Source organism: Thrips palmi, unplaced genomic scaffold (assembly GCF_012932325.1).
Source record: "Thrips palmi isolate BJ-2018 unplaced genomic scaffold, TpBJ-2018v1 HiC_scaffold_3, whole genome shotgun sequence".
Lineage (NCBI taxonomy): Eukaryota > Metazoa > Arthropoda > Insecta > Thysanoptera > Thripidae > Thrips > Thrips palmi.
Window position 1 is genome coordinate 5798686 of NW_023144630.1, and position 14898 is coordinate 5813583.

The window sequence follows — 14898 nt, forward strand, 5'->3', positions numbered from 1 at the left end:
GGGTCTCCTGGCCCCCGTGCTCCCTTCCCCTCCTTCCCCCCCTCCCCCTCCCCCTCCCCACTCCCTCCCCCTTCCCACTCCCTCCCCCTCCCCCTTCCCACTCCCTCCCCCTCCCCCTTCCCACTCCCTCCCCTCCCCTTCCCACTCCCTCCCCCTCCCCCTCCCCACTCCCTCCCCTCCCCCTTCCCCAGACGCGCCGCGTTACCTCCGCCGTTATTTTGCCTAATTAAATACACTTCTTCTCTCTGTCTTTCTCGCAGGCCCGGTCGGCCAACAAACAAATTGGACTCTCGGCGCAAGAAACTGATGAGGTTCCCGCACTAAGAGTGGCTGCCGGCCGAGGCCTGAGGCCCGCGGGCCCGAAGCGCACCCGAAGCGCACCCGAAGCGTCCCTGAAGCGTCCCCGAAGCGCACCCGAAGCGCACCCGAAGCGCACCCGAAGCGTCCCCGAAGCGTCCCCGAAGCGCACCCGAAGCGTCCCCGAAGCGCACCCGAAGCGTCCCCGAAGCGTCCCCGAAGCGCACCCGAAGCGCACCCGAAGCGCACCCGAAGCGCGCCCCTCTTTTCACTCTTTCTCTTTTCGCTCTTTCTGTTTTCACTCTTTCTCTTTTCGCTCTTTCTCTTTTCGCCCTTTCTCTTTTCTCTCTTTCTGTTTTCGCTCTTACTCTTTTCGCTCTTTCTGTTTTCGCTTTTTCTCTTTTCACTTTTTCTCTTTTCGCTCTTTCTGTTTTCGCTCTTTCTCTTTCGCTCTTTCTGTTTTCACTCTTTCTCTTTTCGCTCTTTCTCTTTTCGCCCTTTCTCTTTTCTCTCTTTCTGTTTTCGCTTTTTCTCTTCTCGCTCTTTCTGTTTTCGCTCTTTCTGTTTTCACTCTTTCTCTTTTCGCTCTTTCTGTTTTCGCTAATTCTCTTTTCGCTCATTCTCTTGCCGCTGCCATTCGTACCCAAACCTTCCTCTATCCCTTTTACACAACTTTTTTCCTTTCTCCACACTCCTACACAATAACCATATTGACTTCGTGACTCCTAAGATTTCTTGAAATCGTATTTTTCTTTTCTGTGTGCGTTTCGGGGCCTTGAAATGAAACACTTCTGTCTGTGGGGCGAGAAGGGCTCGGAGAAGGGCGCGCCTCCGGTCGCCTCTCGCCGGCGAGGCGCGCTCCGAGACGTCCACTGAACATTGTTCAGGCCCTTTCGTAATTAAAGGCGGTTATCACAATAAATCTCTCACGGTAATTTTGGACCAGTAAGCTGGAGAGAGACATTCTCCCTGTCCGGGCCATTCCAGCCGACCCTTACTACTGCAACACTCAAGGCCGGAAAAAATAATCTGCACGAAAAAAAGCGTTTTATTTCACGCGAAACATTTAATTTGAACAAACGCTGCGTCTTAATATTATACCTTGATCCGGTAAGCACCTATACACTGCCCGATGGCCCACAGTGGGTCAGAAGACTGGTAGAGGTGGTCAAAATTCTGGACGCGTTTTGAGCTCGAGAGTCGATAAAAGGTACTCGAACAGATCGTGTGACCCCACCAATGGATTGCTATCCGAACGGGGAATCCATTGGTGGGGTCACACGTTCGGTTCGAGTCCTATTTAGCGACTCTAGAGCTCAAAACGCGTCTTGGGTTTTGGCCGGCGGCGCCGGTCTTCTGGCCCACTGTGGAGCATAATTACGATTCGGCAGCCTTTCAGCGTTCCAGGCGCGCTTTCCCTTGAAGTCACGCTCCAGCGGCGGGCAGCCTCCAGCGCCCTCCAGCCCTTACAGCGCACCAGACTCGGTATGGAAAGGGAGAAGCCAGGAATCAGATAAACTCCCGCAGGGCGGGCCGGGCCAGCCCGATCGCGGAGTGCGTTCACCTCCCAATCATCGGCACAGTCGCCAAAGCAGATTATTTCGGCTAAAAGGAATAAACCGAGCGGCCCGCCGGGTGCGGGTTGCTGGTCGCACAGAGTGACTGGCAGACAGTGCCCCACGGCCCCACGTCACGGCGGCTTACCGCAGCGCTCTGTCTTCTCTCTTCGTCGCTCTGCCGGGTGATTCCGAAAGCGTCGCTCTGTCTCTCTCGCACCCGCAGGAGCCGCCCCGAGAGTGAGGCAGAGCGATGAAGTGACTCTTCGGAATCAGTCCGCTGTCCTGCCATCCTCGGCAGCCATTACAAACTCACCCAACCTGTTGCCTACCAGGCTACGCCGGGCCGGGCGGGGAGGTCCTTCAGGTCGACCCTCTTCGCTCTGCCGACGCACCACTGCCGCCACTGCCCCTCGGGGCGGGGCCGTCCCGTCCAGTCCCAGGTGCGGCGGCGAGGTTAGTTCCGAGACCGCGTCGGAAAATTGGGAACAGATGACAGTGGACCAGAAGACCGGTGGAGCCAGCCAAAATCCCGGACGCGTTTCGTTCGAGCTCCAGAGTCGCTAAATAGGGCTCGAACCAACCGTCTGACCCCACCAATGGATTGCTCTCCGAACGGGGAATCCATTGGTGGGGTCACACGCTTGGTTCGGGTCCTGTTGAGCGACTCTGGAGATCAAAACGCGTCTGGAGTTTTGGCCGCCTCCGCCGGTCCGCCGGCCCACTGTGCAGAGGAAGTCCACTCGCCGGGACTTGTTCAGAGTCCCGTTTGAAATTGTCCTTGCAGTGACAAAGGGCCGCGCAAACGACCGTCGCCCACCTCCGTCATTTCCCCCACCGAATTCAGCGAAAAACAATTTAGCCCTCATTGTGTGCGCTAGTTTGTCCATTTTCTCATTGCTGGTCGCGGGGGCGCGCAGGGCACGGCGTCAAGCACTCGCCGCTCTCATTTGGGAGTCCTGGACTCGTCCCGGACGCTTTCCCGGAGGCATGCAATAAGCAGCTTCCCCAAACGGACGGCAGGGCGCACTGCGCTGCGCTCAGTCCGCCTGGAGGGCAGGCCAGCCCTTCGCGATGCCTACCCACCAGGCTCTCTCTCTCTCTCTCTCTCTCTCTCTCTCTCTCTCTCTCTCTCTCTCTCTCTCTCTCTCTCTCTCACTCTCCCGCCCTCTCTCTCTCTCTCGTCGTAATATACACATCGCATGGTGAAGTGGCGAGAGGCGATTCCGTCTGCTAGCCCCGAATGGCAATGTGTGTGCGGATCGGACCGAAACACGGATTGCAATTCCCCCTCCCCCGCCGCCCGGCCGCAGTAGGATCCGAGTAAATAGGGGAGGTGTGTCCGGGCGGCGTTTCTTTGGCATGACTGGACCGCCGCACAGTGGGCCAGAAGGCCGGTGGAGGCGGCCGAAACTCGAGACGCGTTTTGAGCTCCAGAGTCACTAAAGAGGGCTCGAACCGAACGTGTGACCCCACCAATGGATTCCTCGTTCGGAGAGCAATCCATTGGTGGGGTCACACGCTCAGTTCGAGTGTCTTTTCACGACTCTGGAGTTAAAAACGGGTCTGGGATTTTGACTGCCTCCATCGGTCTTCTGGCCCACTGTAAGACGGCGGCACAACGCCCTACAGTGTCGGCTTCCTTTTTTCTTGGACGTCAAGTTGGCTACTGGCAGCTTGGATGTTGGCAGCACTGCCCGGATTCATTTTTAGGAACCCGCGCGCATCTTCGAATTTCCGGGACTCGATTTGCATAACCGAGATTGTTCCCCCGGGAGCAAGGCAAAGCGGGGTGGGGCGGGGCGGGGCGGGGCGGGGCGGGGCTGGGCGGGGCGGGGCGGGGCGGGGAGTCCGCCCCAAGATGTCACAATTCCGAGAAAATTCCTTGAAATCCGCGGCGCTCCTTGAGGCACGGCGAAATAATAGAAAAATGGGTTAGGCGTGACTTATTGGAGTTATTCTTTTGTTGGAAGTCCTTGTGCAAATTATAGTGACACTGCTCGTTGGCTTGGTAAGCAGAACAAAGTGATAAATGACCACGAAACAGAAAGATGTGGAGGGGGGGGGGCGCTGTTGCGAACAGGCGGTGCGGGCCACAAACCACAGGGAAGGGGGCGGGGGGTAAAAGAGATGTTGTGGGGGAGGGGAGGGGGGGAACTTCGTGCCCAGGAGAAATGTCGCGGCCGGCCTTGGGAATGCACCAATGCGTGAAATTCCATTTTCTCTCCTATCCTTTCCTCAGCGCCGAGCCGCCGCGCCACTGTACGCCACCACACTGGGCCAGATCTTGCCCCCCACCGCGCCACTGCTCCAATGCAAGCCCTCGCCCTCTACCACTCGCACAGGTCTTTGCAATACGCCGACGCAAAGCCGCACCTACACAGTGAAAATGAAATTTGCAAAAAGGCGAACTCACCAGGGTGTCCCATGTCTTGTTAATGAGTACTGACACTCCACTTCATTTCAACAGTACCTTTAGAATATTTTTTTTCTTCACACGACAAAATTTTTTTTCGAGTTTTACCAAAGCGCGCTGTTTAATGAATCTTTTAGAAATTTTGCTTTTGTTAAAAAAAATGTACAAAAGGAATTAAAAAAATTAAAAATCCAAATATTTGATGGCGAACCAGGAAACTGACGCCTCGTCACATTAACGTCACAAACGCCGCCGCCGTGTTGCGACCGCGTCACGTGACGGTCACATTAGCGTCCCCACTTATCAATCATCCGCACAGGGACTTCTAGCTGCTGCTTGTCGCCACAGTGCCAAGCCGTGCCGTGCCGTGCCGTGCCGTGCCGTGCCGCGCCGAGCCGCGCCTGTTTGCCGAAATGTCCGCTCCCTCTGCATCACTGCAGGACGAGGCAGTGGGGCTTCAGCCAGAGCTCCCGTTGCTCTGTCTCCCTCGCACCCCTGCGGTCCACCCAATAAGTGCGAGGGAGACAGAGCGACCCAGAGCCAGCGCCAAAAAAAAACTCCAAACGCGTTTTGAGCTCCACAGTCGCTAAATGGGCCTCGAACCGAGCAAGTGACCCCACCAATGGATTCCTCGTTCGGAGAGCAATCCATTGGTGGGGTCACACGGTCGGTTCGAGGCCCACTTAGCGACTCTGGAGCTCAAAACGCGTTCGGGAGTTTTGGCCGCCTCCGCCGGTCCGCTGGCCCACTGTGCGGCCTGCCGACGATGAAGTGGTCTCGTCCGTCCTTGGGGCCGGATCGGCGGCGGCAGACGGGCAGGCTGCTTAGACCTGATAATGCTGGCCGAGGCGGTGGAGGCCGCGGCGGAGGCCTTCGCGTTCGATCGGCAGAGAGGCCGCTCTGGTGCAGGAAGCGGCGCCACCTTGTTACACTGTAACACGGTACGCGCTGACTCGCTGAATAATTTATTGAACACCTCAACAACTGGAGGCGAGTGCGGGGGGGGGGGGGGGGGGGGGGGGGAAACCGCGGGGCAATTCCACTCCCACACATGGAAATGGGCGTCGTCGCAGCCAGCTGGAGGAGAACCAACGGGATAGGGCGTTTTTGATGCAGGCTGCACACAAATACCACACACACACACACACACACACACACACACACAAACACACACACACAAACACACACAAACACACACACACACACACAAACACACACACACACACAAACACACACACACACACACAAACACACACACACACACACACACACACACACACAAACACACACACACACACACACACAAGTGCGCCCGGGGCGTGCACGCGTGAGACTGGCGGGTAAACAGTCCGTCTCGTCGCTCCGTCGCTCATTGCCCCAGTTAAACACGAGCCGATCGCGGGGGGAGGGGGGGGCACACACACACACGCACACACACACACACTCACCACCACCGGTCGCTCAAGATGGAAGATGGAGGGAGGAGAGAGACAGAAGGGAAACGAGGTCGAGAGGATGGAAGAGTGTACCGGGAAGAAAAGTGACCAGAAATTCATCGTTGGACTGTGCGTCGATTGTCCGCCATAATCAGCCGAAATTCAGCCAAACGTTTAGAACTCGGTTATCAATGGCGAAACAGCGAAGAGTCGGTCGGCTTGCTAGGCTGCTGGAGGGCCCGTCGAGTCGATGCACAGTGGGCCAGCGGGCCAGTTGAGGCAGCCGAACCTCTAGACGCGTCGCTAAATGGGACTCGAACCCAACGTGTGACCCCACCAATGGATTCCTCGTTCGGAGAGCAATCCATTGGTGGGGTCACACGTTCGGTTCGAGTCCCATCCAGCGACTCTGGAGCTCAAAACGCGTCTAGAGTTTCGGCCGCCTCCACCGCTCTTCTGGCCCACTGTGGGACGGGCCTCCTTCGCGCAATGAGATGTTAATTAAGATAATACCGCGTCTGATCCGCGGCTGCGGTGTTTACTTCCGCCTTGTCTACGCTCGCCGCTAATTCTATCCGCACGTGCGGACTCGCCGTCTCCGTCGCACCCCCGACGCGCCGCGAGTGCGAGAGCGACAGAGCGACACTGCGTGCCGCGTTCCCGACAACGCCCCCGGGGCTGCCCCCCTCCCCACCCCCCACCCCGCCGTGTTACAAGGGGCCATTGTAGTGTAGGGCCGTGTAGCGCGGGCCCGACGGCCCCACCGACTTTGCGGGTCAGTCTTGGCCTTCTGATCCTCGCTCCTCGCTTCGCAGACCGATGCCGAGAGTCGCCTTCGCCGCTACGTCTCTCTCGCACTCACGGGGCGCTCCCTGTGGGTGCGAGAGAGACAGAGCGACGATGATGACTTTCGGAATCTGTCCCTCTCGCTGCCGCGGCAGGCAGGCAGGCACTCGGGGCGGAAGGTGTCCTTGGCAGGATACAGTCCGGAAGCGCAGCCCGTCGTCCCGGCAGCACAATGGCCGCCGTGTTTTCGTCGGGACTGCAGCCTCAGAGTCTCTCTCTCTCTCTCTCTCTCTCTCTCTCTCTCTCTCTCTCTCTCTCTCTTCTCTCTCTCTCTCTCTCTCTCGCACTTGCGCCGGACGCCCCGTGAGAGACGCACAGGACTCGAACCGAACGTGGACCCCACCAATGGATTCCTCGTCCGTAGAGCAATCCATTGATGGGGTCACACGTTCGGTTCGAGCCCATAGCGACTCTGGAGCTCTGCACGCGTCTTGGACCGCCTCCACCGGTCTTCTGGCAAATCCACTGTGAGTACTCACGTCCACGGCGATGCCCTGGTCCGGGTACAGCCGCGTGGCGGGCTGCTCCTTGGGCACGAAGCTGTAGAACTCGGCGTCGTCGCGGTACCACTTGATGGAGTAGAGCTGCGAGCCCTCCAGGTCGTACTGGCAGGACAGCGCCACGGCCTGGCCCGCCTGGGCGGCCACGGGCAGGCGCATGTGCATGTCCTTGAGCGCCAGCACTGCAACAGAGAGAGAGAGAGAGCACTGCGTCAGTCACTGACTTTCAGTTCAGCGCACAGTGGATCTGCCAGAAGACCGTCGCAGACGGCCAAAACTCTAGACGCGTTTTGACCAGAGTCGCTAAAAAGGACTCGAACCGAACGTGTGACCCCACCAATGGATCCCCCGTTCGGAGAGCAATCCATTGGTGGGGTCACACCTTCGATTCGAGCCCCATTTAGCGACTCTGGGGCTCAAAACACGACTTGAGTTTTGGCCGACTCCACCGTTCTGCTCGCTTACGGTGCAGCGGCACGCTGTTTTCCCAAAAATAAACCGTAGTCAACAAAACCAAACTTTGTTTTGATTTACAGGAATGGTTTGCAGGGCTGCATATCCTGGAAGCCGGAGAGTCGGCCGTGGCCGATCACGCGGGAACCAAACAACAACAACAACAACAACAGACGTGCGCGTTTTCCGTCCAGTGTGTTGGTTCGAAAGCCAATCTGCCGGGAAACCAAGGCCATGAATAATGCGCGACGTTCGAACTTGACTCGCGGAGACAAACTGAGCTGACCTCGCGGGGGACGGTTCGACCGGCACACCGATTTCGTCGCTCTGTCTCTCTCGCACTCACGGCGAGTCCCGCATGGGTGCGAGAGAGACAGACAGTGTGCCGTTCCACGGTTGCGCGGCGCAGGTTGATTCCCGACAGGCGTCAGCCAGTGTGCCGCGCTGTTTCTGCGCACCGAGAAAACATTCTATGAAAGATTCAAACAGGAAATAAGAAATAACAATGAAATTTTGAAATGATGAAAGCGTGTTTTGGATCCGTTTGGGCACGCCGCGTGTCGCACAGTGGACCAGAATACCGGGCGAGGCGGCCAAAATTGTTGACGGGTCTTGAGCTCAAGAGTCGGTAAGCAGGACTCGAACCGAACGTGTGACCCCACCAATGGATTCGTCGTTCGGAGAGCAATCCATTGGTGGGGCCACACGTCCGGTTCGAGTCCCATTTAGCGACTCTGGAGCTCAAAACGCGTCTGGATTTTTGGCCGCCTCCACCGGTCTTCCGGCCCACTGTGCTCGAGGGGTCGCAAAGGCTTTCGCTAATTAGTAACGGACTTCCTCGATAAGGGAATAATCCTGGTTTATTGCAGTGGAGGATCATGGCGGCCCTGAGCCCTGCGAGCAGTTGATACCGAGAAAACAATTAGCGGAGGACAACCGAAAACGAGGCGCGGAATATTACGAGAGGGGTAAAAAAAAATCACAAAAAAGAATTCTTTTAAAGTGAAGGTATTTTTATTTTTGTCACATTTTCTTTTCAGCGTGGTTTTGACGACTGTCTGCGCCGCACATTAGGCCAGAAGACCGGCGCATGCGGCCAGAGCTCAAACGTGTGGCCCCACCAACGGATTCCTCGTTCGGAGAGCCATCCATTGGCGGGGTCACACGTTCGGTTCCCGTCCTGTTTACCTATTCTGGAGCTCAAAGCGCGTCCGGGACTCTGACCGCCTCCACCGGTCTTCTGGAAAATCCACTGTGCGCCGAACGCTGGCCCAGAATGCTCGCCGCGACGCCGCAGTGCTCGCGCGGCGCTAACACAGTGCTCGCAGTGTGCCAGACAGCGTCGCTGCAGTGATAAACTTTATGAGGGGGAAGAAATCGAGAGGCGCCTTGTCGAAGAAAGGGGAGCACCCCGGTCGGACACACCACTGCATTCCCGTCGCGTCAGGTGGCGCCGTGGCCGCGTGGTTAGGGCGGCGAACTCGTGACCGAGTTTCGCGGGTTCGAATCCCGAAAAAGGCTGCAGTTTTCCTCCCTTTTTTTTAAGCCAACGATAGAGTCAGTATCAGATTATTGCTTTCGCAGAGCCCGTCGTGCAGCCTAATCTCCGCGTTATTCAGATTCGGCACACCAGTTTTCGCAGGGGGCCGTATTTACCAGATAGCTCAGTGAATGAGACATTTTATTTGAAGAAGCGACAGGCGTCCGCTGCAAATTGGAAGGCAGTGCCGTGCTTCATCAAGGCACGCGCAGGAGTGACGAAGAGGGCGGTGACTTTTGGGGCTGTTTGAAAGTCGGAATGCGTTGCGCGCCTTGCGCGTCCCTCCACCGTGCCACGCGCTTCTTGGACTTCACGAAGGGGTGTCCGAAGACTCGAAGGCTGTCTCCGAGTGAGACCACCGTCCGTCTCTCTCGCACCCACGAGGCGCGGCCGCGCGAGAGCGAGAGAGACAGAGAGTTCGGAACGAACCTGCTACTAATTAGCGAATGGGCCGAGCCCGGCCCAGCCTGCCTCAGAGGACAGCGACGCCAAGCTGATTTTATCAACGACCTGAATGGGTCCTCCAGGCCGCCCCCTGCAGGCCCTGCAGGGACCAAGAGAAAGGAGACTGTTTCTTCATTTGCGTCCGATGAATGCGCGTCGCTCTGTCTCTCTCGCACTCGTGGGGCGTGCCCGGAGGGTGCGAGAGAGACAGAGCGACGAAGGCGACTCTCAGTCTGCAGCCTTCGACCTGGCTCCTTGCTCACTCACTTGTATACGCGCACAGTGGGCTAGAGGAACGGCGCAGGCGGCTGAAATTCTTGACGCGTTTTGAGCTCCAGAGTCGCTAAACAGGACTCGAACCGAACGTGTGACCCCACCAATGGATTGCTCTCCGAACGAGCAATCCATTGGTGGGGTCACACGTTCGGTTCGAGTCTTATTCAGCGTCTCTGGAGCTCAACACGCGTCTGGAGTTTTGGCCGCCTGCACCGGTCTTCTGGCCCACTGGCGCGGCGAGTGCGCTTGAAAAACGCGCTCTGTCTCTGTCGCACTCGCGGCGGGGCTCGCAAGGGAGCGACAGAGACCGCCCACCGCCCCCTGCAGGTAATGAGGTCCATGCTTGTGGACGCGGCCCAGAGGAGGGCCAGCCGCGCTGGCCGTGCCCCGTGCCCAGGCCCTGCCGGGGTGGGTCCTGCAATTCAGCCCACATGCCGCAGGCCCGCAGGCCGAGGCAGGGGCCTCAGGTAATGCGCAAAGCACCGAGAAGGACCGGCAGGGCCCTGGGGTCGCCGTGGGGCTGCCGGCCTGTGAGTGTGTGTGTGTGCGTGTGTGTGTGCTGCCCTTTCCCAGTGAAGGTACCCACTGGACGTGCACGTCTCATCTCTACCAGGAAATACCGTGCTGTGATTCACTGTTTCACGTCAGGCACAGAAGCGTGTACACCCACACACACACACACACACACACACACACACACACACACGGCGATACGCCCTCGCGGCCAACCCTAGGACGCCCCACCCCTCACCGCAGTGGCGGGAAGCAGGTGGTCGTAACGAATCTGTAATTCTACTTCAATTTTCCCTTACGCAACCCTTACCCCCTCCACAGACGCCACCCCACCGTCGACCCCGGGCACCCTCTCCCTTAGCCGCTTCCACTCCCTTCATGTCAGGCCGAGAGAGAGAGAGAGAGAGAGAGAGAGAGAGAGAGAGAGAGAGAGAGAGAGAGAGAGGCCCCGTCCATCGCCAAAGATGTGGAGCAAGGCGGCACCTTTGTGGTCTTTGTTCGGACAGCCCGAACGCTGGCGGAGCTCCGCAGGAGGGCCACGCACACACACACACACACACACACACACACACCACACACAGTGGCGTACGCACTCGGACGCACCCTCCGCCCGTTTTCGGTGGTTCAATTGCCTGTATGTCAGTCAAGCATAGGCTGTCCCGGACCGAACCGCCCTTGGGACTCCCCCCCCCCTTTCCCCTTTTCCCCTGTACTCCCTGACAGTCCTAAGGGCCCGTTGCGAAAAAAAAGAATACAGTCATCTGTCGACATGTCACGTCAGTCACGTCACCGCACCCGACAATATTATTTGACTGTTTTTTTTTTGTTTTGTTTACGTTGCTTCGCTCATTTCTGTTTCGCTGACGTTTTCCCCGAAAGAGGGGTCACCTGACGACCATTTACTTTGCCGCGACTCTTTGATAGACGTGGTTCCAAAAAGGGTAAAAAAAATTATCAACCGAATTGTCAAGTCGGTTTTTCCATTTGTCGGTCCGTTGGGCCAGTCCAGCCAGTCAGGTCTCGGTCTCTCTCTCTCTCTCTCTCTCTCTCTCTCTCTCTCTCTGTGTGTGTGTGTGTCTGTCCGTCCGTCCGTCTGTTCGTCTGTCTGTCCGTCTGTCCGCATGTCCGTCCGTCTGTCCGTCAGTCAGCCTGTCCGTCCGAAATTGCTAGATTTGATGGTGTGGGTGCGCTGCATATGCAGATGAGCCGGGGCGACGATCGGCGTGTCCGCGGCGCTGTAAAACCTCGAACGTGTAAAAACTGGGACGCGCGTAAAAGGAGGGGGCCACCGCCACCGTGGGCCCCGGCCGCCCCCGGGCCCCGGACAGCCCTGGCCCCGTACATTACAATATATGCGTTTAGCGCGCTTTTATAGCGTTTTTATGCGGCGAGTTTGTAAACTGCCCCGACTGACCCGCAGCCACCCGCAGACGTAAACAGGCTGAAGTGGGGCGGGTGAGTGTCACCGGCCTTCCGCATCGTCCCTACCAACATCCGGCCAACCTTGCAAACGGGGGAAAAAACCACTTTTTACTACACAGGTATTTTTTGGCCAAAATAAAATTACAAAAATGTCAAAAGAGTTGGCACCTGTGCCTCCTCTTTGGGGTGCGCCACTGGCACATGACATGGTGGACTGGGAGACCGGTGCAGGCGGCCAAAATTCTGAAATCATTTTGAGCTCCAGAAACGCTAAACAGGACTCTAGCCGAACGTGTGTCCCCACCAATGGATTCCTCGTTCGGATAGCGATCCATTGGTGGGGTCACACGTTCGGTTCGGGTCCTGCTTGGCGACTCTGGAGCTCAAAACGCGTTGAGAATTTCGACCGCCTCCACCGGTCTTCTGGCCCACTGCGCTCCAGTGGTCCAGCGGGCCGTGGCAGCGTGCGACAGGTGGAGCCCGTCCAGACGCAGGGCGGCCGACTTCAGTTTAAAACAGGCGTAACTCAGTTTAGAACAGTGCCGGGTCGAGAGGGCTGCCTGGCCAGCCAACCTGGGCAACTTGAAACCGTAATATACGGATACCCTCGCGAGGGAACTTGCGCCGTTACGAAACGCCCTTCCCCGGGCCCTTCTCTCTCTCTCTCTCTCTCTCTCTCTCTCTCTCTCTCTCTCTCTCTCTCTCTCTCTCTTTCTGTCTCTCTGGTTGGCGTGCAACCCTCTCTGTCGCACTCAGTGCTTGACGCGGCTGCCACTTAGAACACAAGCAGCGCGGACAGTGGAGGTGCTCGGAGGTGCGCTGAGGAGAGGGTGAAGCACGCGTTGCTGGCTGTCTCTCTCACGCTCACGGCGTGCGAGAGAGACAGGCTGCACCGTCACTGCACTGGATTTACGGCCACGACGCTCTCCACTCCATCGCCGCACACTCTTCCCGTGCGGCGAAAGTACTGGGGTTCAAATACCACCTGATTTTATTTTTTTAGATCCAGTGGCCGAGGAACGTCGTGTCGGATTTGCAAGTGCTTCTGGTGGAGTTGCTGGTTCACCGCCGTTTGATACACACGCCGGAAACTGTACATCAACAACGCTAGTCGTTTAGTCGTCGCGACACACCAACACGTCCAAGTCCCGACGATTGGGCCCGTCTAAGCATACGGCCACATTAGCCCAGTTCCGCGCAACCCCACCGTAAAAGCGAGCCGCGTCAAGCTTCGTCCGAGGCCCCTTGGGGGTGGGTCCCCCTGGGGGGTGGGGCCCCTCGGGGGCATTGCCTGGGCATTGCACATGCGGGTGGTGTACCCGAGGGGTGGGGGGGACGCACCCCGTGCCAAATTGAAATAGTGCTGCTTTATGCCTGCTGTAAAAACACCAAGTCCTCCCACACAGTGGCCCCGATCCTTCGTCTTAACCACCCCCCTCCCCCTCTGGATCCCCCCCCCCTTTTCCGACTGCACCGAGTCGAAGCGACGCTGCAGTCGGGGAAGCCATCAAGCTCGGAGTAGTTTTGCAGTGTAGCTCGGCGCCGCGGCGAACCAAAAAAAAAAGCCGTGAGTTAAAAAACACGATGAACCAAAGAGGATCATAATGATGATGCCAAGGAAAAACCGCGTGGCGCGAAGCCCTCAAACAGGGAGAGATCAGCAAAGCAAATCAGCGGAATTGTTAATCGGTCTCAGCAAAAAAGGCGGGGCCAAAAAACTGTCGAGGGACGGTGGCGTCGCCCTGGACACCGCGTCCTTGGCAAGGTCGCTCAAGGTCGGCCAAGGTCGTCGGGACGCGCCTCGAGCTGCAGAGTCCTGAATAGACATGTGCGCCGCGCCGCCGCTACGCCGCCGCCGACAAATTTTACCACGCCGCCGCCGCTGACCAAAAATTTGTGGCGCGCCGCCGCGCCGCCGCCGATGATTTTACCGGCGGCGGCGTCGGCGTCGCGACCTTAAATGCCCAAAATATTTGCATTTCCATCAGCAGCGAGCACCCAGGGATAGGCAACCCGACGAGCAGGTTCTCCGCCGCGAGAACAAAATCTTATTGGAGGGTTTATATTGCTTAATTTTTACCTTTGTAACGAAACTAGTCCACCCTAAAGAACTAGTCCATCAAATTGTGTTTTCTTTTCATGGGCATGTTTTTAAATTGAGAAAATAGACCAAATTTAAGTCAACCACGCCGCCCGCGCCGCCGCCGCCGCCGCCGATCAAGACATCGGCGCAGACGCCGGCGTCGCCGCCGCCGCCGGCTAAATTTCGGCCAAACGCCGCCGCCGATGAAAATGCGGTCGGCGCACATGTCTAGTCCTGAATCGGGACGCAAATCCCGGGTGCGGGTGCAAATTGGTTCTTCCTCGTCCGTCCAAAGAGAACGCGTCTTTTGGCCGCCTCCACCGGTCTTCCGGCCCACTGTGCGCAGCCCGCCTGTGACTGGGACAGGGTTGCCACGGCAACAGGGCTGCAAGGCGGCAGGCAAGCCCCGACTAGAGGTACTACTCTCATCTCCATGCCGTTTCCCGCGTCCGCCGCGGCACCTACCCACTCCATCTGCACGACAAGGAGGGGTGGGGGAAAGGGCCCCAATTCACCTTACACGGGTTAACTCCAAGCAGATCCCTCGGCAAGCATTGCAGTTTACCCAGAGCATTGTTTTAGCCGGGCGCTTAGCTGCTTCCCCCTCCACGCGGCAACGAGACTGCACTCGTTAACGTCTTGTAATTGGCGGCTCGTCCGATGGAATTGACCGAAATCACTCGTGATTGAGGCGGGCGTGCTGATAATGGAGGACCCTGCTTAGGCCCGGCTCGGCCCGGCTCGGATTGGAGGTGGGGGCTGGTCGCCTAATCCCATGATCCACTAATGGTGCGCCGTGGCCTGGCCGTGGCTGTCTCAACGAGGCTTCAGTAAATTGCGGCCGAAGCTTCCGCCGGGCATTTAGCGCCTCGGATGATTGTTATGGCCGTCGCTCCGAGCGCCGAGGCTCGACGAGGTGGAGATGCGGCAGGCCGCGGACTAGTACTTCAAATGCTGTCCGCCGAGGTGGAGATGCGGCAGGCCGCGGACTAGTACTTCAAATGCTGTCCGCCGAGGTGGAGATGCGGCAGGCCGCGGACTTGTACTTCAAATGCTGTCCGCCGAGGTGGAGATGCGGCAGGCCGCGGACTTGTACTTCAAATGCTGTCCGCCGAG

The 14898-nt window shown here is 57.9% G+C and overlaps 1 protein-coding gene across 1 annotated transcript in view; it reads right to left on the minus strand.

Moving 5' to 3' along the window:
• LOC117648448 (V-set and immunoglobulin domain-containing protein 2-like) overlaps positions 1–14898 on the minus strand; it is a 95449-nt gene that overhangs the window by 53883 nt on the left and 26668 nt on the right. The window contains exon 2 of the mRNA XM_034390952.1: positions 7031–7233. Within this exon, the coding sequence (XP_034246843.1) occupies positions 7031–7233 (203 nt within the window). The remainder of the gene's footprint in view (positions 1–7030; positions 7234–14898) is intronic.